Source organism: Diadema antillarum, unplaced genomic scaffold, assembly GCF_040938485.1.
Source record: "Diadema antillarum isolate AM-2024a unplaced genomic scaffold, OU_Dant_1.0 seq00000082_RagTag, whole genome shotgun sequence".
Lineage (NCBI taxonomy): Eukaryota > Metazoa > Echinodermata > Echinoidea > Diadematoida > Diadematidae > Diadema > Diadema antillarum.
Genome location: NW_027271175.1, coordinates 2,526,552 through 2,549,579, shown reverse-complemented (window position 1 = coordinate 2,549,579; position 23,028 = coordinate 2,526,552). Strand labels below are relative to the sequence as shown.

The following is a 23,028-nucleotide window of genomic DNA, read 5'->3' as shown; positions in this document are numbered from 1 at the left end:
CAGTCTGATTGAATCCACACATATAATCTTCACATTTCAGTCAGAATAAATGTAAGCAAGCGTAACATTTTAGACAGATGTAGTGGACAGACAGTCCTGTCTCAAAGGCTCTACAGGACCAAGATGCTTTCTGAAGAAGTCGAGAGTCTTCTGCCATGCTTTCACTTGCGCCTCTGCATGCAGCTTCGGTTCGCCTCCCCAGCGGGCGTAGTGGGCGGCTGTTGGATCAGAGGTACATTAGGAATGTGTTTGACCTTTGAATTATATCTTTCAGAAGATAATCATGATAGGCAATACTGTTTTAAGCAGTCGAGGATAGTATGTGCATCTGTGACTAATATTTTGAACGTTAAAATGGCACTACTTCAAACAAATAATGTCATTCATCATGTCATTACTGTCGTCAGGTTATATTAGAAGTACATGAACACACACAGACACAATGTCATATGAAATTGTTAGTTCGATGTTTTAACGCTAATACTGCCTCTCGCATTTTATATCATATATCAATGAATAAATGTACATTAGTATATAGATGAATTTGATATGAATATATTTCATTGATAAAAACAAATTATGGTGTTGTCCTTGTAGTGTTCCACGTCTTTCAAGCTTGACCTTTTAGTGGAACACTGTTTTCCATCGTTATGGATGTTTACTTTTTAAGTGCGTTGTTTCTTTTTTTATGACATTACTCGTGCATATTCTTTATATTGTATTTGAAAAAAAAAAACTGGCCTTATCAGACGAGTGAAAGGCAAATCGAAAACTTGTACCGCTTTGAATCATGTCCTTTTTTTCTTTTTGATGATGGAAACAAACATTTGAATTGAATTGAATTGAATTGAATTGAATTTGATTGAATTGTAAACTTTGAGATGCTTCTGTCTAATAAAACTGATAAGGACCGGCAATATTTCATACTAGGTTTATTCGAGTTCATGAGAGAGGATTGTAACTGTAATTTTATCTATCATTTTACTTATCAGTAAAGGAAAGTATTGGGGAATCAAAGAAATAATAAATCATCGAATGGTACATATAGAGGAAATTTCATGTGCCATGTTCTAAATTTACCAGCTGTGTTGAATTATGATAAAATTAAGAATGACACTAAGCTAATATTACTTGGAAAAAGGATTTCAACACTTATCTTCAGCGTTTCCACATAACGAGGTCAGCAGCTATGTTAGAAAATTTAACAGCTGAAATGAATTTAGAAGCATGTGAGTAAAAGCAATATTTACGTATGTAGGTTTTTTTTAAAACAGAATGCTAGCTTCACCTTATAAAAAAATGTCTGATTCTTAATGTCTGACTTACCATCCAAAACATCAGGCAAGTACATAGATGATTCCGTACAGAGAGGAAGGTAAGGGGATTGCAGAAGGTGACCAGCACCGGGAAGATGGACGAAGTCTACAAGATGGCCGTTTCCAGCTTGTCTCATCCGCTCTGCCGCCTTTCGGACGTAAATATAACAATCAATCGGTGCTGTTCCTGTTATTTTTGCTATTGTGATTTCTATTCACAGATTATAAAATTATGTAAGTCCAGTAAATTCAAACTCTAGAGGTTTTCCTTTCTTTTTCTTTTTGCCAGCATTACGAATATTCCGTTTTGCTTTACTACTTCCCATGCTTGTTCAAAGTGTACATAATTGGATAAGGTTTGGACACCTGTTTCGTGAGGGACTCTTTATTACAAAAGTTCTTCCTATCAACACTGGAGGTGGCCGCCCCCGACTGAAATACATTGATTCTCAATTGCAGTTGTTTCACTTATACTTTGATTGTATTTACCAGTACATCTCATTTGGTTCCATTTGGTTCGTATACATGAACTATGCAAGCTTGCAAAAAAAAAAAAGCTCGCTGGGACAGAGTATAAGGTGGAGGTTTCCCCTTGGTAGATTACACGTTATAGCAATTACATATACTTCCTACATTTTGATCGACCACAGTGCCCAAAGTAAATATTATAAATGGGTGATTGGTACACAAAAGAGTAAAACGAATAACTGGCAAAGTGAAACTCAAGCAAAGAAACTCGCGAGTACATGCGAATGTACAAATTGTCAAGAATCATTAGTCATACTAATGGTATTTCTACATTATGGTTCAGCATTTCAGAATATACCTTCGTATGGTTCGCAGCGTCTTCTGGCATAACACAATTGTCGGTGTTGCTCGAGTCGTATGATTTTCTTTAATTATCAGCGGGCCAAATTTCAAACATAAACAACAACAGAGACGTCAATATACTCACTCTGATCATACATTTTTCAGTTGGCACAAGTTGATCATCACCGCAGACAAGGAATAGGGTTGGAATAGTCAGATTCTCCACCTATAACACATGAAAGACGTGATTTTGCAAAATTCTCCTTTCAGGAAACTTTTGGCTTTGAATGTTTTTTCTTTCTTGATTCAATGCCATTATGCCCCAGAAATATTAGTCAACTGAGAAAATACAACTGTTGCTTGGCTTGGGCTCTTTGAATCTCCTTAGTAAATGCTATGGTCAGTATTTTTAATCACGTTCTCTGTCCTTCTGCTCATAAAGATTACCCACCCCCGCCCCCCCCCCAAAAAAAATATATATATGTATAATATATATATATATATATATATATATATATGTATAATATATATATATATATATATATATATATATATATATATATGTTCGAGACATGGTGGATAAGTGAATCGTCAGGACCATTAGTACCATCATTTTGATTACCGTAATTGTTTACACACACACACGTAACAACATTATTCTCTCTCTCTCTCCTGCTTTCTCCCTCTCCCTTTCTGTCCCCCCCCTCTCTCTCTCTCTCTCTCTCTCTCTCTCTCTCTCTATATATATATATATATATATATATATATTATATATATACATTGTAGTGGCATTAAGTGCATTCCTCTATTGTGACATTATTATATGTGACCCTGCATCACACAACAAACAAAAAGTCACCAGAAATGGATTTTTAGTTAAGAGTAGATTCTGAAAGAGCAGACTGTAAGCTTTAGAATGATGTATAACTCATTTCAAATGGACTCTTCTAACCTATCTAAATATTGGAAAGAAAGCACACAGTCTGGAAAATGTGAACTGAGAAAAGAGGCTCTGAAGTACAGGGTCTATTCAAGTGCTTAATCTTAACCGAGTTATGGTAGCTGTGGGATGAATGGAACAAAAAACAGGATGTTGACCACCTGAGCATCGACAATGAAGGGATTATAAAATTAAGCTGAAATTGAGCATGATTTCTTAACACATTCTGGGCATGATAAATGCCAACTTTCAATGCAGTAGCATCATTCTTGTTGAAAGTTGAAAGTGAAGTGTATGGACAGGGTTTTTGAGAAATGGGACGAGGATTCAATGAGAAACAACTAATCACACTATTCCACCAAAAAGTGTTCAAGAAAAACTGCTCAAAACGCAATTTTGTTATATGATCCTAAACTTTAATATAATATAGAAAAAGACTTGCTCTTTCAGAAAATATGAAAAACTCAAGATTGGTTAGGTTAACCTATTTCACCTACATGTACATGTATTTTCAGTCCTTACACAAAATCACTGTGTGCGACTCTTTGTTCGTTTTGCGTGATGCACGGTCACATATAATAATGTATATAATGTATTAAACTATATATCATTATATATATATATATATATATATATATATATATGTATATATATATATATAGTTATATATATATATATATATATGTATATATATATATATATATATATATATATAGTTATATATATATAGCTATATTACATGAAATAGTGGTATCCATCGCGACGGTGCCATCACATCATTGCAGTTTTAAAATAGGAGCCATTATACATGTAATGTCACTATTGTCTCTGTAAGCCTATCGTCCAAAATTTTGGATACAATTTTAAAATAATGGATTCATAGAGTATTATTGTACTGATTATTATGATAATCTTCATTAAGGATAACGAATGACGTCAAACTGCATGTCACCTACTGGGGCCACATAGTCTTCATGATTTGCCGCGTCATATACATGATGATCGAAGTCAGTCGTTACAAACAGGGTGCCATCCTCGCTCGGCATGACACTCGTATACCTGTCCTCGCTCCTTGATCAGAGAAATGGACATATAAAAGCGAGGGTTTTTAGGACTATACAATTCATTTTTCATATAAACAGACAAAAGATAAGAGCATAATATTATCACCTCTTCAGGATATTTTACTGGATAAAGACGCTCCATACACTACTACCGATGAGAGGAAATATCTAATACACTTCCTACTACCACTACATTTCCCTTTGCTCACAGCATGTGATATATCTGTTTTAGTGAAATTGGTGATTGAGACAATTTCATAAAAATCTAGTCATCATTAGTGTGGATAAAATAATAATTTGTAAATTTGTTGTGTTAAAAAAACCCCAAACATTAGGCAATTGTGAGGAAATAACACGAAATTAAATTTCTCACGTGAAGTACGGTTTCAACAATCAATGTTAGTAACAACTGATATTCCATATTTAACTCGCAAATTCCAATGACATCACACTGCAACGCGTGTTGTTTACAGTTAACTTAACTGTCAACTCGGTATAAGATAAAACTACTACAGTGGCAAGTATTTAGCATTGCTAACATTATTATTATCACAACTCCATCAGTCCATAGCTTAAAATGTGTGAGGGGTCAAGGGTGACATAAACCCCTCCACCCCCCCCCCCAAAAAAAAAAAAAGAATAATGAAAAATGAAGGAGACTGCATGAAACATGGAACACTGGAAAAGCGTTCAAACACGAAAGAAACAGCACAGCCTACTATTGAGAGAGTATAGAACACTGGATTCATAATGTTTGATACCCCCCCCCCCCCAAAAAAAAAAAAAAAAAAAAAAGAGGAAAAAGAATCTATACAACGTAAAAGGATGCTATGAGAGAATTCCAACAAATGCTTACATCAGTGGTGCAGGATGAATTAGGGAACCGTCCGGTGTTTGAATTCCCATGTAATAAAAGAGGACATCCAAGCACCTTTGCACCGAAATGCAGCGCACGGGGAAACCTGTAAGCCTGGGTACTGCGCTGAGTGCCAATGAGCCGCCCGTACACCCAGCGCTGATACCAATCCTCGTGTCATCAATACGGGGATGTCTCTGGGCATATTCGACAATGTCCTGGGTTTCGAGAGACATCACAGGCATAACATACAAAAATGTATCTTACGTAGACGGTCCAAATTTGCACATAATATATGACTATGCCGCAGTTACGTAGTGTTATTCTGATAATGTTGGTCTCTGCTCTCTATGTAGGCCTATACTCACACTGTGTGCCAAAAGTGGGCAGTGCAACGCTTTAGTATAAAAACGGAAATAAAAGAAAGATGGAAAAGAGAAATCTTGTATAAAGCTTGTCGTTCTTTTACGACTATGTCCTTTTATTCCACGGCATATTCTTATTTTGCCTTATAACATGTTTCATTCAGCCATGTATGATGTATGGAACCACAGTGCGAAGAACTTTATGCAAGTATATACTTTAAACTTGTTTTTAATTTGGTAAGGAAATGAAGATGTGATCCATTCATTACATTAAGTCCATATAAGGAAAAGCATCGAATGCCGGTCTTTTAGGAAACTGGAATCCATATTGTTTTGTTTGTCTGTTTGTTTGTTTGTTTTGCAAAATTACATAGATATTCTCTTAGTATCATTCTACATCAATTTTCGTTTTCTGAGAGCCAATCTATCCATGATGATTATCGCAGTATGTTGTCAATGTATCTTACACTCTTATGCAACAAGACGCAGAATAAATATGACGGCCTACATCCCGAAATGTAAATAGAGTATGGTGGACTTTTAATAACATACAGTATATTGCTATGGAAAAAAAAGAAAAATCAATACACGAAGACCAAAGTACTCACGTAAATATTGATAAATGCTACTACATGCGCATTGTTTAAGTATGCAAAGAAAATAATTAAAAAGACCAAAAGTTACAGATCAGCCCTTGATCGCGCTACCTTCCTCTCTTGTAACAACTTTACTTTTGTACATTGGAGCAATATAGAAAATTCAAATGGACTCATCCATACACGCCATTGTTTAATTAGGTCTTTTCTCCCAAGAAAAATAAGTTCTTCATCTACGTTTGATTAGTATAACCACTATGACCCTATGAACACATGTCTACGATACAAGTCAGCATTCAGAAGTTGTTTTTGGTGCATTAGTATTGTTAGTGTGGTAAGAACTCTTTGTTTGTCCAGTATAACGTATACATATTTTTGTTATTAATGAATGGATATGAAATTATATCAAAAAGACTAGGTCCACAAAGGGAAGTAGTCGTAACTTTGAGTAGCTTAGTAAACGGGCTTTTTCGGTCAATTACGCACGTAATATCATATTGACTTTTTTTTTAAATAATTGAAAAACAACCGACACACATTGTTAGGTCGCACGAGAACTGACAGGGATGTACGGAAATTTTCTTGGACTTACATAAAACAGCTTGCAATCAAGGTAGGCATTCTGCCCTTTTGGTGCACCTGTCAAGAGAGCCTCTCCAATGGCTGCGAAGTAATTAAAATCAAGGACTGCAAACCCATGGGAGGCCAGAAGTTGAGGCCTGTCCTGCACACTTCTGGGGGCTAGTCCGGCCATCTCAATGATCAGAGGTAGTCGTGACGGGGCGACTGTTTCAGAGTTATTGCCAAGGATAAATACCCATGATACGTATTACTTTCCCACCGAAAAGATGAAGGAAAGTGTAAATGTAAATGTCAACTGTCAGCTTTTTCAGCTTTAACTTAACATGACTGTTACATGCCTGCAATGACTCGTATGGAAATGAGGCATATTGACTGCCATATATTTGCTACGTTGTTGCATATGTTTGTCTCGATCGTCATTTTCATGTTTCATTTACTGTCTTTAGTTAGTCCTTAAAAAATACATCTTTCATCCGGGAATGAGGAAATATTTATTACCCTAACTGGTTATTGTCCTACAAGTATAACAAATAATGTTCATTCTGTTTTGAATAGAGATGCTCAACAAGTCTCTATGAGTGCGCGAAAATATCATTGTCCTTTTATCAGCACAAAATCGCTGTGATATGTCAGGGGACGATAGAAAATAAGACTTTTTTGCAATTACCTTTCAATGTCCTGCTTAGTTGTGTTGTCAAAACATAACCCAAATATTTTAACACTGACATCAACAGAAATATTACGAATATACTGCCACACAAATTAAGCCTGCTAATTTGTTTTTCTACATTACACTGCATATTACCTTCCTGTAAGCCCCCGCTGTGAGAACATGAATAAATTTCACAGAAAACATGCATAATTAGACCTGACACTCCTATTTTTTTATCGGTGAAGTGATCTTTTGCATTTAAGCAAAATATTTCCCTAAGATTTGCTCATTAGTAGTGCTACGTTCAAAGCCCCTTCCATGCTTTCCAACGATTAAAAAGTGTAAACAATTTAATGTGCATATCAAATCATATGAAATTAAACGAGTAACACATATTACATATCTTGGCTTTGTTATTGATGAACATTTGAATTGGGATCAGCATACTGGAAAAATATCAAAGGAAATAATAAGTAGAATATATTTATTGAAGCGAATACGACCTTATACCGTATGTCCCCAAAAAAAATTACAACGGGGCCCTACGCAATGATATCTTTAAAGATATTGCATCAATCTAAATACAAATTCAGGGTATGAAACTATAACTCATTGCCCACATCTTACCGAAAACCCCATTCGATTTGCTTTTGTGGTCAAAGAGAAATGAGGAATTTTGTAGAGGATGTCGGGAATCTCTTTTGTCCAAGTTCTGTCTATTGTTCACGCACAAAATCATCGAAGTGCTGAACTTGGAAGAATCAGACTCATGACATGCTTTACTACAATCCCCATTTCTCTGTGACCGCTTAACCAAATCGAATGGGGATTTCTGCAAAATAGAGCTAAGATGTTATGTTTTAAGATCCTGAAGTAGCATTGAAAAAAATAATCATATTGGATGTTATCAATGCGAAAATCTGATTGTAATTTTTGAGGGACATACTGCACTATGCCCCTCAAAAATTACAATCGAATTTTCGAATTGATAACATCCCAAATGATCGACCTGTCTAAGTGTTACTTCGGGGCCTTAAAATATAACATCTTAACTCTATTTCGCAGTAAACCTCATTCAATTTGGTTAAGCGGTCACAGAGAAATGTAGATTGTTGTAAAGCATGTCATGAGTCTAATTTTTCCAATTTTAGCAATTCAATGCACTAATGCGTGAATAATAGACAGAACTTGGACAAAAGAGATTCCCGACATCTTCTACAAAATTCCTCATTTCTCTTTGACCACTGAAGCAAATCGAATGGGGTTTTCTGTAAGATGTGGGTAATGACTGTATAACACAACAGACAGCATTGATATATTTTAAGAGTTTTATGCAAGGAAGATTTGATTACTGTAATGTAGTGTGGTCAATTTGCAATAAAATGTTAATTCATAGATTGCAAAGATTGCAAAATCAGGCATTGCGTACCGTTCTGAAAGTTATTTGAAGGTATCCAACACAATTAATATATGATCAATTAAGTATTTCTATTATTAAAATAAGACAGAGACGCAGAATGTTACAGGGCCATGCATAAAATTTCTCATGGGGTTTATCCCCATGGTGTGAGTTGTGTTTTCATTTAAATATACAAATTATCTTTTCAGATGCAATATGTTAAAATTTGAGTTATGTAGATTTTCAACTAATTTTAAACGTAGAAGTTTACAATACAGGGGATGTAAAGTGTGGGACGATCTTCCAGATAACATTAAGATTATGAGTTGTAATAATTTCAGGTTTCACTTGAAACAGCAGCAGTTGTAGTTTGATATCCACTCCGTTATATATCATATCAAGATATCGTAAAGTTTCCTATTATGTTAAGCGATTTGTTTTATGTCAATCTCTTGTCAATGTCTGCATTTTTTTCATGTGCTGTTATATGTAGATATACTTTTTCTCTTTCTTTGTGTTTTCTTTTTGTTCTCATTTTCAATCATGGTTATACGCTGTTACTGAATCTATGTTTTCGTTCTGTTATATTGCATACATGCACGGATTTGCTGAATAACAGCCGATGGCTGAGCAAGTTTCCTTTTTATTACCGTGTTGAAATAAAATGAAAATGAAAAAAATGAAGGCTTATAAGAGAAATTTGTCCAAGTAACGGTCTATTCATATTATTTTTCCAATATTGTGGTCTTGAGATCCCACGCGTTCAAATGGACATGATGATTAATATCCCGTTTTTGGATTACTATAAATTGTACATGATAAAACGACAAAGTGTAAACGATGCTAGCTGTTTTTCATATTTACCAGTTTCATTCGGTAGGTAAAGGGTTCCTTGGAATGATTCGCAATTAACGTTGCTCACTTCCACATACGGTGCGATAAAACGTCTTGTTGCGGTTTCGGAGGCGAGAATTCCTCCGGGGCCTTGGTCTACGTTGGGCACATTTCCGTCGCACAGATCGAAAGTGTACACCCAGTGGTGTATGTCTGGATTGGTTTTGACTAGTCTAGCCTTCTTTTTGGCGGATTTCGCGTCAGGAACCATTCCCCACAGCAGTCCCATGGGCTGAAGTCCTAAATACGTCCCTCCCAGTGACGGTTGTTCACTCACTGACGGGAACAGACGCAGAGTAAATGCAATTAAAGTCACTTCACTTCCACTCTTAACACACACACGCAAATTGATATCTATGGTTTTGTGTTATTACAATATTGCATACATCATGCATGTATGTATACATACATATATATACACACACACACTCAACAAAAAAGAAATAAACACTTTTTCGAATTCATAATTTCCATTGAAGCTTTTGATAAAAATCGATGTATTATATAAGTTATAATCCAGGTACTCTACACTTCACGTTCAAACTAAACTGAAGAGCTGTTGCGTTAAATTAGTTAATATAGTCCATGGGCCAAGACCCGAAAAATGGGTTATTGGTACCACCTGAGGTGGCAAAACCTTTTTGGTGTCATTTTGTTTGTCGGGCATAGATATGCTTATCAAGCTTTGATAGTATTTCCAAATGAGTAGCTTAGTCATAATAAATGAATTTTTAACTAATTTGGTCTCGTTTTTACATCCCTATACTTCTGAATCGAAACTAACCGTTATCCAAAGAAGAGCACTGTCTTCTGTATGTCCCACCCAACTAGAGACACAGACGGTGGTATGTCCATAGGTGTTCTGCTGTAAACGCGGTGCGCTTAGTCTTTATTCAAGGCAGCGAAGGGAATATCCAAAGGGTTATGATGTCCACAGCTGTCATGCGGTGCGCTTAGTCTTTATTCAAGACGGCGAAGGGAATACCCAAAGCTTATAATACTATCCCTTTATCTACAAACAGCAAAAAGAAGAAAAAAAAAAGCAATTCCTCTTGAATTTTGCCGTATTTTTCAATTATTCATCATTTTCCAGTGAAAACGCTACGGCGAAAAAGCTAACACCACGCCAATGTCGCTTTATTTCCATCCAACAATGAAAGATAATGCAAAAACAATGTACCGGGACACTACAATACATTATTATAAATAATATTGTAAATGAACAGAGTGATGTTGTTTAAAACTGATGTATTTGTTTAGAGGGTAGTATAAAAACAGTATAGATAATCCCTTTTATTAGGAACTTTAAATATGATAACGGTACATTGTTTTGTTTTGTTTTTCTTTTTAGCAGTGGTTACCAGAATATTGTTGTCAATCAGGCAAAAAATAAAACCCAAAACAAACACACGGACACGGAACACAATTGTTAGGGCCTACATTGTACATAATTAGTCTATGGGCCAAGACCCGAAAAATGGGTTATTGGTACCACCTGAGGTGGCAAGTTCTAGTTGTGCATTATGAAATGGCATATATCTAAGGATTATATTTTGCTATGATAGCATTTCGAGAGTAGTAGCTTAGTCATATATTTCAGCCATTAACCCGACCAATACCAAATATTTTTTGACGCTCTTTGACCAAAGACAGGCAGAGTGTGACCTTTTGAAAATTTCAAGGTTTTTAAACCAATTCCTCTGAAATTTGGCACATAATATATTCAGCATATGATGCTCTAAAAATGACACCATCAAAATTTCACCGGTTATATTAAGACAGAAGCACAGTGAATTGTAACAAATTGCCTTGATCTCCAGGACGACTTCCATTCGTACTTCCAGCTGGTGATGGAGTTGCGTGCCATCAGATCTCTCTTTCTTTCTTCTCACCCCCTTCTTTTGTCTCTTTAACCTTCATTGTGCTGTCAATGTGTTCTTAATTTCTGCTACAATACTGCGTCTTTACATTATGTGACAATTGTTTCCGTGTCTGTGTGAGTGTGTGTGTGTGTGTGTTTTTTTTGCCTGATTAACAACAATATTCTGGTAAACACTGCTAAGAAAGAAAAAACAAGACAATGTACCGTTATCATATCTAAAGTTCCTAATAAAAGGGATTATCTGTACTGTTTTTATACTACCCTCTCAATAAATACATCAGTTTTAAACAAAAATCACTCTGTTCATTTGTATTATTTATTATAATGTATTGTAGAGTACCGGTACATGGTTTTTACATTATCTTTCATTGTTGGATGGAAATAAAGCGACATTGGCGTGGCATTAACGTTTTCACCGTAGCGTTTTCACCGGAAAATGATGAATAATTGAAAAATACGGCAAAATCCACGAGGAATTGCTTTTTTTTTTTGTTCTTAGATAAAGGGATATACACTGTATCATAAGTTTTGGATATTCCCTTCGCCGTCTTAAATAAAGACTGAGCGCTGTTGTTTTGGTTTTAGTGATACACGCCATTAAAACCAAAACCAAAACAACAACAAAAACATAACGTTTGGATATTCCCTTCGCTGCCTTGAATAAAGACTAAGCGCAGCGCGTTCACAACAGAACACCTGTGGACATACAGTCAGACCGCAACGCCCTGAAAAGCCTTCGGATTTATTGTACGCGTATGCATGGACCTCGCGGACATGAATACGTAACGAGCTGGGAGACCACATTTTTAGAGTGTGTGTAAATCTAAACGACATAAGCAATCTACATGATTTATACATCGATAAAAAGCTGAAGAGTTTTACTTTGATGAAATTCGACCACTTTAAAGCTCAAGGGGGGGGGGGCACATCGTGCCCCCACCATATTTTCGTTTGCCACGCCTACACCCTTTACCCGATTTCAACCAAATTTGGTGACTTTTCCTAAAATCTTATTACAAACATTTTGATATATAATTTAGTTCTGTCCGATATTGCTGGTTGCCATGGCAACCGTAAAATGACAACCATGTTCGTCAGATTTTGCATGATTTTCTGTTCCAATTTCAGTTAACAATAATAATGGATGAATTGGGAGTTTTTTTGGCTCTAATTTGCTGAAGGACCAAAATGTGAAGTAATTATGGTTGTGAATTACCCGGAAATGGTCTTCTTATTATTTCCTTTATTTTCTATATGACATAGGCATGACACAATAGATATAATAGAAATAATCGAAAATACAGCATTTTTCAAAGACTACCCTTTTATTTTGTGTTAGCTTCACACAAGCTTTGCCTGTAATATCATTTGTTCATCATATCATCAATCTGTAAACTCAAAATTTAATATTTTGGCAATATGAAATGTGATAACAATATATATACCCATTCCAAGCAATACGTCATGGGTTTCATTATATTTCTTTATATTGTAATGAATGGCGCCCCCACATGTTGACCTTGAGAAATGTCAACCTTTACTAATAGTCAAGGTTTGACTCCTTTGTGGTGAATATGAAAATGATTGATATAAGATAAAAACATGTATACTGGGGATAAAGAAATAAAAAGAAAAACCATGATTGAAATGAAAGGGAATATAAAAATCAATTACATTCCATGAAAATATAATATTTTCACGTGGACTGATTCTATGAACGGGTCAGATTGCAGGATAAATCATTGCGTTGTACAGTTGATTTTTGACGAGATTTCAGTTTGCCGCGAATACGCGTACCTGATTGTTTAATTCCCTCTGAGTAGAGAGTGGTGGAGAGTTGAATGAACTTCACGGAATGACAGCAAACGTGTACTAGTATACTAATGATGCACAGGATAGAGTGTGTTAGTGAAGGTGCGGCGCGCTCGAGAGTATTGACAATGGTGCGACATGCACGAGGCGCAGCCGAGTGCATGTTTGCAACCGTTGTCAATACTCGCCACGAAATAATCCTGTGCATCATTTGTTTTATAAAATGGGTCGAAAACTAACAGCATTATTCACGTACCTTTGTGGGTCAATACCAGTCAGCTACATGTAGCACTCGCTCAAAAGTCAAGATGTCCGAAGATGTTCGTCCCAAACATTTACGCACGTCGCACTCGGAAATCCCGCACATAAGTACTGTACGTACGTATAAGAGTATACGTACGCCACGTACTGTTATGCACAAGAAAGGCCGCCGGCTGTTGTGGCAGCCCGCGGCCCGAACTAGAAGTTGTTTACAGGATTGACAGCGCGTATAGTAGCGCGTGACGCACTTGTAACAACTGATTGAGTGCGCACTGCTAGTGTAAAACATTGTGACGTACGTCAGGCCAGGGAGGTGGAAGTAGACAGGGCAGAGCCAGGCAAAAACTGCCTTTTTTTCCAGTCAAGGTTTTCTCACTTGATTCTGGTACTTTAGACCATACTTAACAAAATAAGCTTCTGCGCCATCTTGAAATCTGTCCCAAATCCAAGATGGCCGCCAAATATCCAAAATGGCCGCCAGAGGACCTAAAAAGTGCCTTCTGTGGTTAAGATTTGTCTGGGGATGGGTTTTTTTTACTCTATTTGATGATAAATGGTAAGAGGAATAAGATTCAGTGAATTTAAATTAGAATCAGTTTCTTTTTTATTGCGAAAATCCAACATGGCCGCCAGACGCAGCTCCCGAAATTAATAAATGTCATAATAACCGGAGGGCCAAACCCTAAAAACTTGCTTACTTAACAAGTGAGTTCCACTCTCTCTACAAACTAAGTAGACCATGCTTATTTTCAAATTTTTATTGTAACAAACAACATTCCACTGGTCTACCTCAAAAAATTTGTTGCGAAAGCCTCCAAATCCAAAATGGCGTCCAAGATGGCCGCCATATTTACTGAATTTGCTATTTGAAAGATAGAATTTGATAGAAGCATCAGATTTCAACAAATGTGATGTCATATGAAAGAGAATTAAATTTCCTACAAGTTGATACCATTTTTGTGGGCGATTGTGATAACTGAATTGAGATATAAAGGGAAAATACTCATTTTTTGATATTTTTCTGAAAAAAGGAAAATCATGAAAATGCTTGATGCAGCATAAATCAGAAAAAAACTGAAGGATTATCTTGAAACGTTGTTAAGAATGTTGCTTAACATATGATTAATATTTGGAGAAAATTAAGGGTCAGTACCATTTGCGGTTCAGGAGTTATAATGTCTCAAACTTGAAAACTCACTATGTAAAAATTTCCACTTTAGCTGTGACAAGACCTGTTTGTCGTAAAGAGAGTCTGCACGCGCCAAGACTACTACACGCACCACTGGCACTGACGCTTGCAGCAGTGCCAGTGGTGCGTGTAGTAGTCTTGGTGCGCGCAGACTTTTTTTGACAAACAAGAGTTTGTGCCTGCAAACTAACTTTTCATACCAAGTGGTAGCTCAGGTGACGCTGATCGTTATTATTTCAAAGTAGATTGTTCTGATATGTTTTTATGCCTCCGCCAACGAAGTGGCCGGAGGCATTATGTTTTCGGGTCGTCCGTCCGTCCGTCCGTCCGTCCGTCCGTACGTCCGGACGTCCGTCCCGTTTTGTTTTTGTCGATATCTCAAGAACCGTGTGGTGGTTTTACATCAAACTTGGTATGAGGGTATATCCTGGGGGATAATACTTTGTTTGGATTTTAGGGTCATGGGTTCAAAGGTCAAAGGTCACAGGTTATTTTGTGAAAAAAAAGGTTGAAATTTCATGTTTTTCTCCATATCTCGCAAATGGTTAAAGGTATCTTCATGGAACTTAGTATATATATGCTTGTACCGATGGGCAGTGATTATCTAGGAAAGTTGGGGGTCATGGGTCAAAGGTCAGGGGGTCAAAGTTCAAGGTCAATTCCTCAAAATATCACTACTTATATTTATGCAATGCCTGAAGGTTTGGTTTTTTTAACTTGATGTATGCATGTATTACCAAATATATATTCTGTGGGAAGTTTTTGCCAAAAGGTCAAAAGTCAAAAGGTCAAAGGTCAAGTGAAAGTGCTTAATTGCACTTTTTCCTCCATATCTCGAAAGTAACTCAAGGTATCATCATGGAACTTAGATATTTATGCATGTTCTACCTGACAGTGATTCTCTTTGGAACTGTGAGGTCAAAGGTCAAAGGACACGTTTAGATAATGCTATTTTACCATTTGATACTGAAATTATACTTTTTCTCAATACCTTGAAAATTACTCAATGCATAAACTTATAAAAGGGTCAAAAGTCAAGTAAAAATCATCAGTTCCCCAAATACCTGCACTCTGACGTTTTAATCATTCATCCAATTGAACCTAGTTCTAGGAAAGTGAACATCCAGCACATTTGTGGCAAACCTGTCATTTTAATATTTTGCCAATTGTGTGAAACTGTCATCACACATTGTCAAGACATTGTACTATAGACCTATTAGGAGAACCATGCATTATGGCGGAGGCATACCAGTCGCCGTAGCGACATTTCTAGTTTTTTATACTAAGCTGTCAACAGTTATCAATGTTATGGTTTCTTGAAAAGAAATGGTGATATCTCCGTATGTTTTAGGCTTCATTATATATATATATATATATATATATATACATATATATATATTTTTACATGGTACAATGTTTTGTGATACAACTAACCTGCACATATAAATCGAATGTGATATCTCTTCCAATGGTAAACAATACCTTTAGTGTGTTGTGTCAGAGTCAAATCTTGATTAATAATTTGATATATTTTTAGAATTTCTTGTATTGCTGTCTATCATATATATTGTCCTTGATTAAACCATATTGAGGGTTTATTTATTTTTTTTTTTGGGGGGGGGGGGGAGTGGAGCTCATTTTAGTGTTTCGGTAAGGCCCGATCTTTGATTTAAAAAAAGAAATGCTTCTGTACCAAAGATATGCTTTTGTACTTGTATGTTACTCTGCTGTTGTAGAAACGTGAATGATGATGGCATATGTGTAATAATATCTGATCCGTACATGTCCTTGAAAGCCCTTCTGATCCGAGCATCCTCCCTCAAAGTTGCTTTTAAATGTGTTGTGCGAAATTACTTTTCAGTATATTGTTCAAATAACACTGTCCAAAATGATTATTCATGCTGTATATTCACATTTCTGAGGGGCCCACATTCTACAAGACTTGTCTTTTTTAGTGGGTCCCTCCATTTTTCGAATTATCCACAATGTTTACTTACTTCAAATCACTCAAGTTTTATGATAATCTGTAATGATTGTAAGGTGCTACAATTATTGTATTCTTTTCATCCCACATAGTTTTGAGCACCTGATTTTCTGTTACCAAAAAAGAAGAAGTGATGTTTATATGTTCTTGTCGAAAAATGAAATAAAACTTTGAATTGAATTGAATTGAATTTACAAATAAGCATGCTGAAAGTGTATTCACTGTGAATAGATTTTTCTTACATCGTTTTAGGCTGATTTCATGTGGGTTATAGTGTCAAAATTGAATTGAACTAATGCCATTGGTAGATGCTTTCACATTTTAGATATCAGGATCACTCGAGAGTGGAAATGTTCATTTTCATTTCTTTTATAGAGTGATCTCAGGGATCACACAAAGAGTGACGAGTGATCCCTAAGGTCACTCTAAAATGAGTGAAAATGAAAATTTTCACTCAAAATTCCCTCCAATTTTACTTTAAATTTACTGATTTCCATTATTAACTCCTTCAAAAATGAAACTTCAACTCGATTTTTTTTTTTACGGAGTAGAATATCACTGGTTTTAAAAATATCTCCATAAAAACTCATGACGGTTTGAAATAGCACTATAAATGTTCAAAATATATAAAAACTATAAATAGCTAGCACAACAGACAAAATTGTACCAAAATTAAAATAATACATTTAATTTGGCGCAATAAACTATGTCAGCTTTGATGGCCTGCAATCTTGAAGTTTTTGAGTGATTGATTCAAATTTTGTTTTAAACTTTCTATAGCATGGTTGTTTCAAGCTTCTACCTCTATTTGAAAGACATTTTTTGCTTCATCTCATCTGCTCCAGAACAATCTACTTTGAAATGATAGCGATCGGCGTCACCTGAGCTACCACTTGGTATGAAAAGTTAGTTTGCAGGCACAAACTCTTGTTTGTCAAAAAAGTCTGCGCACACTAAGACTACTACACGCACCACTGGCACTGCTACAAGCGTCAGTGCAAGTGGTGCGTGTAGTAGTCTTGGCGCGTGCAGACTCTCTATACGACAAACAAGGTCTTGTCACAGCTGAAGTGGAAATTTTTACATAGTGAGTTTTCAAGTTTGAGACATTATAACTCCTGAACCGCAAATGGTACTGACCCCTAATTTTCTCCAAATATTAATTATATGTTAAACAAAATTCTTAAAAATGTTTCAAGGTAATCCTTCAGTCTTTTTTTGATTTATGCTGAATCAAGCATTTTCATGATTTTCCTTTTTTCAGAAAAATATCAAAAAATGAGTATTTTTCCTTAAAATCTCAATCCAGTTATCGCAATCTCCCACAAAAATGGTATCAACTTGTAGGAAATTTAATTTTCTTTCATATGACATCACATTTGTTGAAATCTGATGCTTCTATCAAATTCTATCTTTCAAATAGCAAATTCAGTAAATATGGCGGCCATCTTGGACGCCATTTTGGATTTGGAGGCTTTCGCAACAAATTTTTTGAGGTAGACCAGTGGTATGTTGTTTGTTACAATAGAAATTTGAAAATAAGCATGGTCTACTTAGTTTGTAGAGAGAGTGGAACTCACTCGTTAAGTAAGCGAGTTTTTAGGGTTTGGCCCTCCGGTTATTATGACATTTATTAATTTCGGGAGCTGCGTCTGGCGGCCATGTTGGATTTTCGCAATAAAAAAGAAACTGATTCTAATTTTAATCCACTGAATCTTATTCCTCTTACCATTTATCATCAAATAGAGTTTAAAAAAACCCATCCCCGGACAAATCTTAACCACAGAAGGCACTTTTTAGGTCCTCTGGCGGCCATTTTGGATTTTGGGCGGCCATCTTGGATTCGGGACAGATTTCAAGATGGCGCAGAAGCTTATTTTGTTAAGTATGGTCTAAAGTACCAGAATCAAGTGAGAAAACCTTGACTGGAAAAAAAGGCAGTTTTTGCCTGGCTCTGCCCTGTCTAAAGAGAGACTCTTCTTAGTGCATACCTGAAGAAAATAATGCACGCACACGTGACTCATTTCAGCACTTCCAATTGGCTACATTCTTGAACCCATTTTATAATACTGTACATAACAGTGATACACTATACAAATGATGCACGGGATAGAGTGCGTTAGTGTAGGCGTATAGTGCACTCGAGGGTATTTACAATTGTGAAACATGCACGAGGCGAAGCCGAGTGCATGTTGCACTACATTGTAAATACCCGAGAGTGAGCTACGCCTCCACTAACGCCACGAAATAATCCTGTGCATCATTTGTTTTATAAAATGGGTCGAAAATTCGAAAACTAACAGCATTTGTCAGCGTTTTTCACGTACCTTTGTGGGTCAAGACGTCCGAGGATGTTCGTCCCAAACATTTACGCACGTCGCACTCGGAAATCCCGCACATGTAAGTACTGTACGTATAAGCGTATACGCGTATACGTACGCCACATGATTGTTGTGCACAAGAAAGGCCGGCTGGCAGCCCGAACGAGAAGTTGTTTACAGGATTGACAGCGCGTATGGTAGCGCGCGACGCACTTGTAACAACTGATTAAGTGCGCACTGCTAGTGTAAACATTGTGACGTCAGTGACTTTACGCTTTTTTGCAAGGCCGTGCATGATAGTAAAAATTAATGCACGCACACGTGACTCATTTCAGCGCTTCCAGTTGGCTACATTCTTGAACCCATTTTATAATATGTGTTGATAACAGTGTAGGATCCTATGGTGTGTGTGTGCGTGTGTGTGTGTGTGTGCGCGCGCGCACATTGTGTGTATACCGCGCTCGGGCTCAGGTAACTGCAACATCTCCACGTAAACAACAAGAACAACGCTCCACTCTGATTGACAGTGCAGCTCAACTTTGGCTCGGATTTTGTTTACACAACTTTAGATAGAGTAATGTGCATTAATGAATAGCATATAAATCAATTATAAAAGATCTAGCACTTACTTTGCACACATGATCAGCTCTTTGGGGCTTTCTATTCTGTATTAAGGGCTTTTTACACTTGTGTTTCTTAACCCCGGACTTTCTCTGACCCAGGACTATCGTTAGTCCCGTACCAATTTTTTCAGCTTTTTACACTCGCCATTTAGTTTCGTACTATCTCTTGTCCGGGGCTAAGGAGAAAACTGACCTTTTTACACTCGTATTTCTTAGCCCCGGACTTTCCAAAACCACATGAATATTCATAATTACGCTGTGTACTGTACACGTACACGCACGCACCGGCAGCACTTGATTACCTCGTTTCTGATTGGTCAGTGAGGGTCGGACTTCGTCTCCGTCGCTTAGCCCAGGGTTATTTTTTCGTTCTGTTTACACTCACTTGCTTGGCACCGCAATTGCGGTGCTAATCCCTGCTATTTTGCAGGGCCAGATAGTACCGTACTATCGGTGGGGCTAGCTAAGGCCCCCCCCCCCCCCCCCCCCCCTTAGCCCCACCGTTGGTCCGGGGCTAAGCAAAAATTTACAAGTGTAAAAAGCCCTTTAGAATAATCATTCCATATCAATCCACTGTATCGCTGAGTAATTTATCTAATGATAGGCCTACTCTAGGGGCACAATTAATGATCATTCATGTATCTTAAATTGCCACACTGGTTTTTACTCGACAAGAATGTCAATTTTTATAGGTTTCTAGGCGATGGACCAATTCAGTTCTTACTGTGCTATTATAGCAAGTATATAGAACGTTGACTGTCACTAATGTGGTGATTCAACCTATGAACGGGTCGGGTGAACAATGAATAGAAAGCCTTGTTATAATTTGTCTCAGGGTCGTTTTGAAAATGTCGATATAATGCAGAGATAAGAATATGTTAATTTTGTAAAATGTAAGCATTAAAAGGTGTGATTTATTTCAAAGATTCACAAACCATGTCAGTTAATCACGGATAGTAGCTCTTCATGTCCTCAATAAGTGAATCTCGTCGACCATGCACTTCGTCTCTGAATATCTCGCAAAATCTCGGGTGCTGAAAAGGACATGCGCAAAGACCTGCGCGTACGACACATTTTTTATTTGAACTCATTAAGGACAAATCACCTTCATATACATAAGGATTTAAAGAATGCAGCAATATTAGTAGAACACATCAGTGAAAGTTTGAGGAAAATTGGACAACCCGTTCAAAAGTTACGAATATTTTAAGTACCTGCGCAGTCACTTCTGGAAGAGAAGACTACTACAGTGTATGATGTCACATGCGTACAACTATATGAGGAAAATAAAAAGAGAATTTCACAAAACTTCACTCTTTGAATAATCATTAAGGGTAATATTATTCCCCCTGCCTTCTGAAGGAGAGAAGTCGAGTGTTCTTTTGTTATGCGAAAAAATGGAAATATGTTGAATTTTCTTTATTCTTTCTTTATATCGTTGTATTAATGTGACATCACAAGCTATAGAAGTCTTTTCATCCAGCCGTGACTGAGCAGAAACTTCAAAAATTCATAAAGTTTTAACGGATTGTCCGACTTTGCTCAAACTCTCACTGATGTGTTCTACTAATATTGCTGCATTCACTCAACCCACATGTCTATGAACGTGAACTTGTCCTTTAACAGCCGAGTTGCGGTCTGACTGCACCCCAACTGACCTACTGACCTATATGTAGGTCAGTGGGACATACAGAAGACGGTGCTCTTCTTTGTATAGCGGTTAGTCTCGATTCAGAAGTATAGGGATATAACAACGAGACCAAATTGGTTAAAAATTCATTTATTAGGACTAATCTACTCATTTGGAAATGCTATCATAGCCTGATAAGCATATCTATGCCCGACAAACAAAATGACACCAAAAAGGTTTTGCCACCTCAGGTGGTACCAATATCTGGCCTGGCCCATGGACTAATACGCATAGTGGAATAGCGACTCAGTCATTTGTACGTATATAAGTTGCGGTGATATTTCATTGCAATGGTACTGTATATTTATTATACTATTCATTCGATAGACTGTGATATGTAATGGTTAACACACTATGTTCACAGTTAACAAAAATAAAAGGTTTGATTTTTAAGTCACAACTTATAATGCCGATGGAAAAATAAAGGTCAATATATAAGATATATTCAGGTCCGGTTATGATAATGGAGTACAGAGAGTAAAAGTGAATGAGATTTGTACATTGTACAAGGGTCTTGGGTCGTACTCACAACTAACATGTCCAAGGCTATCAGCTTCGTATGTAGCGTGTGCTTGAAAAGAGTATTTTCCGCATTCGGACTTCACGCTCGATCGCAGGATTACCAGTTGACCAGGTTCCAAGCCACTTGCTCCAATGGTCACTTGCTCATCGATCATCCCATCCTGTGGATGAATATTAATCGCTGGTCTGGAATAGAATAGCTTTAAGCCATTGAATCTAGGGAACATGAGCAGGCTGCCGGTCCTCTTCGCAAACTCGTGCCCAATTCCTGCCAGAGCCATGTTTACTGGCCACTCAGCTTGTTAGAAACCAGTTTCAGATGCGGTCGGTCGTGTTATGTATTGTCATTTCGTCTATTATATATCCGAGATAAAAGAAAGCAGCAGTCACGGAATTCCGATTGCGCACCGATTTACTTTTCTGCCCCTCATACGTGTGCAAACGCATGTTTTTATATCATTCGGTGACGCGACATTGCTTTGCCTCGACTACAAAGCTCTTAAAGGGTGTGTACAGTTCTGGTCGAGGTGAGGATTTAGCTTTGAACGTTTTGCGAGATAGGGCCTATTCAGAAACCACTCTATGAGATGTCAGAGAGCATGCAATTCTAAAGGGTATTAAAAGTTTATTCGATGAAAATCGGCTTTGATATGGCCGAGATATCCAAAAACAAGGTGAAACAAAGAGATCCTAATAAAGTTGGGGCATGTCGCCTTTTATTATTATCACTTTTTTGGATATCTCAGCCATTTCAAAAACAATTTTCTTCAAATAAACGTTGAATCCTTCTCAAAATTACATGCTCTTTCATATTTCATAAGAGGTTTCTCATTATCTCACTTAGAAATGTTCAAAACATGAATCCCTTACCTCAACCAGTACTGTGCAGTCCCTTTAACCGACAATGGTCTATAATCACGTTATCCACCAAACTATAGGAGAAGGATAAGAGGCTTCGTGTGAGCATTCATCCAATAATGTCAGAGCATCGCCGTAAATAGGTTACTCGCAGTTCAGATACCAAGAATTTGCCAACTAACGTGGCAGTGGCATTATTCATATCATGCTCAATATATCTATATGCTTTGGCATATGAAGCAAAATTAAAGCCACTTCTTGAAAACAAAAGCGAAAGTCTGTTATTTAAAATGCAGTTGACAAATTGATATGAAATCTTCACTTATTAACTAGAGATACATTAAGTTTACGATCATTAAGAGTTCATTATGCACTAGTGTTTTGTTTTTAATAAATCTACCACCTGTTATTC

At 36.9% G+C, this 23,028-nt stretch overlaps 1 protein-coding gene across 1 annotated transcript; it reads right to left on the bottom strand.

Moving 5' to 3' along the window:
- Nucleotides 1-69: 69 nt before the first annotated feature.
- Nucleotides 70-22,039, bottom strand: LOC139726311 (acyl-coenzyme A thioesterase 1-like). Its single transcript, XM_071637378.1, has 8 exons — nt 21,766-22,039; nt 9,513-9,750; nt 7,335-7,351; nt 6,540-6,733; nt 5,062-5,204; nt 4,023-4,137; nt 1,327-1,465; nt 70-218 (listed from the first exon to the last, which is right to left on the bottom strand). Exons 1-8 carry the CDS (start codon nt 22,037-22,039, stop codon nt 70-72), a joined length of 1,269 nt encoding a protein of 422 aa, XP_071493479.1.
- Between the last annotated feature and the right edge of the window lie 989 nt (nt 22,040-23,028).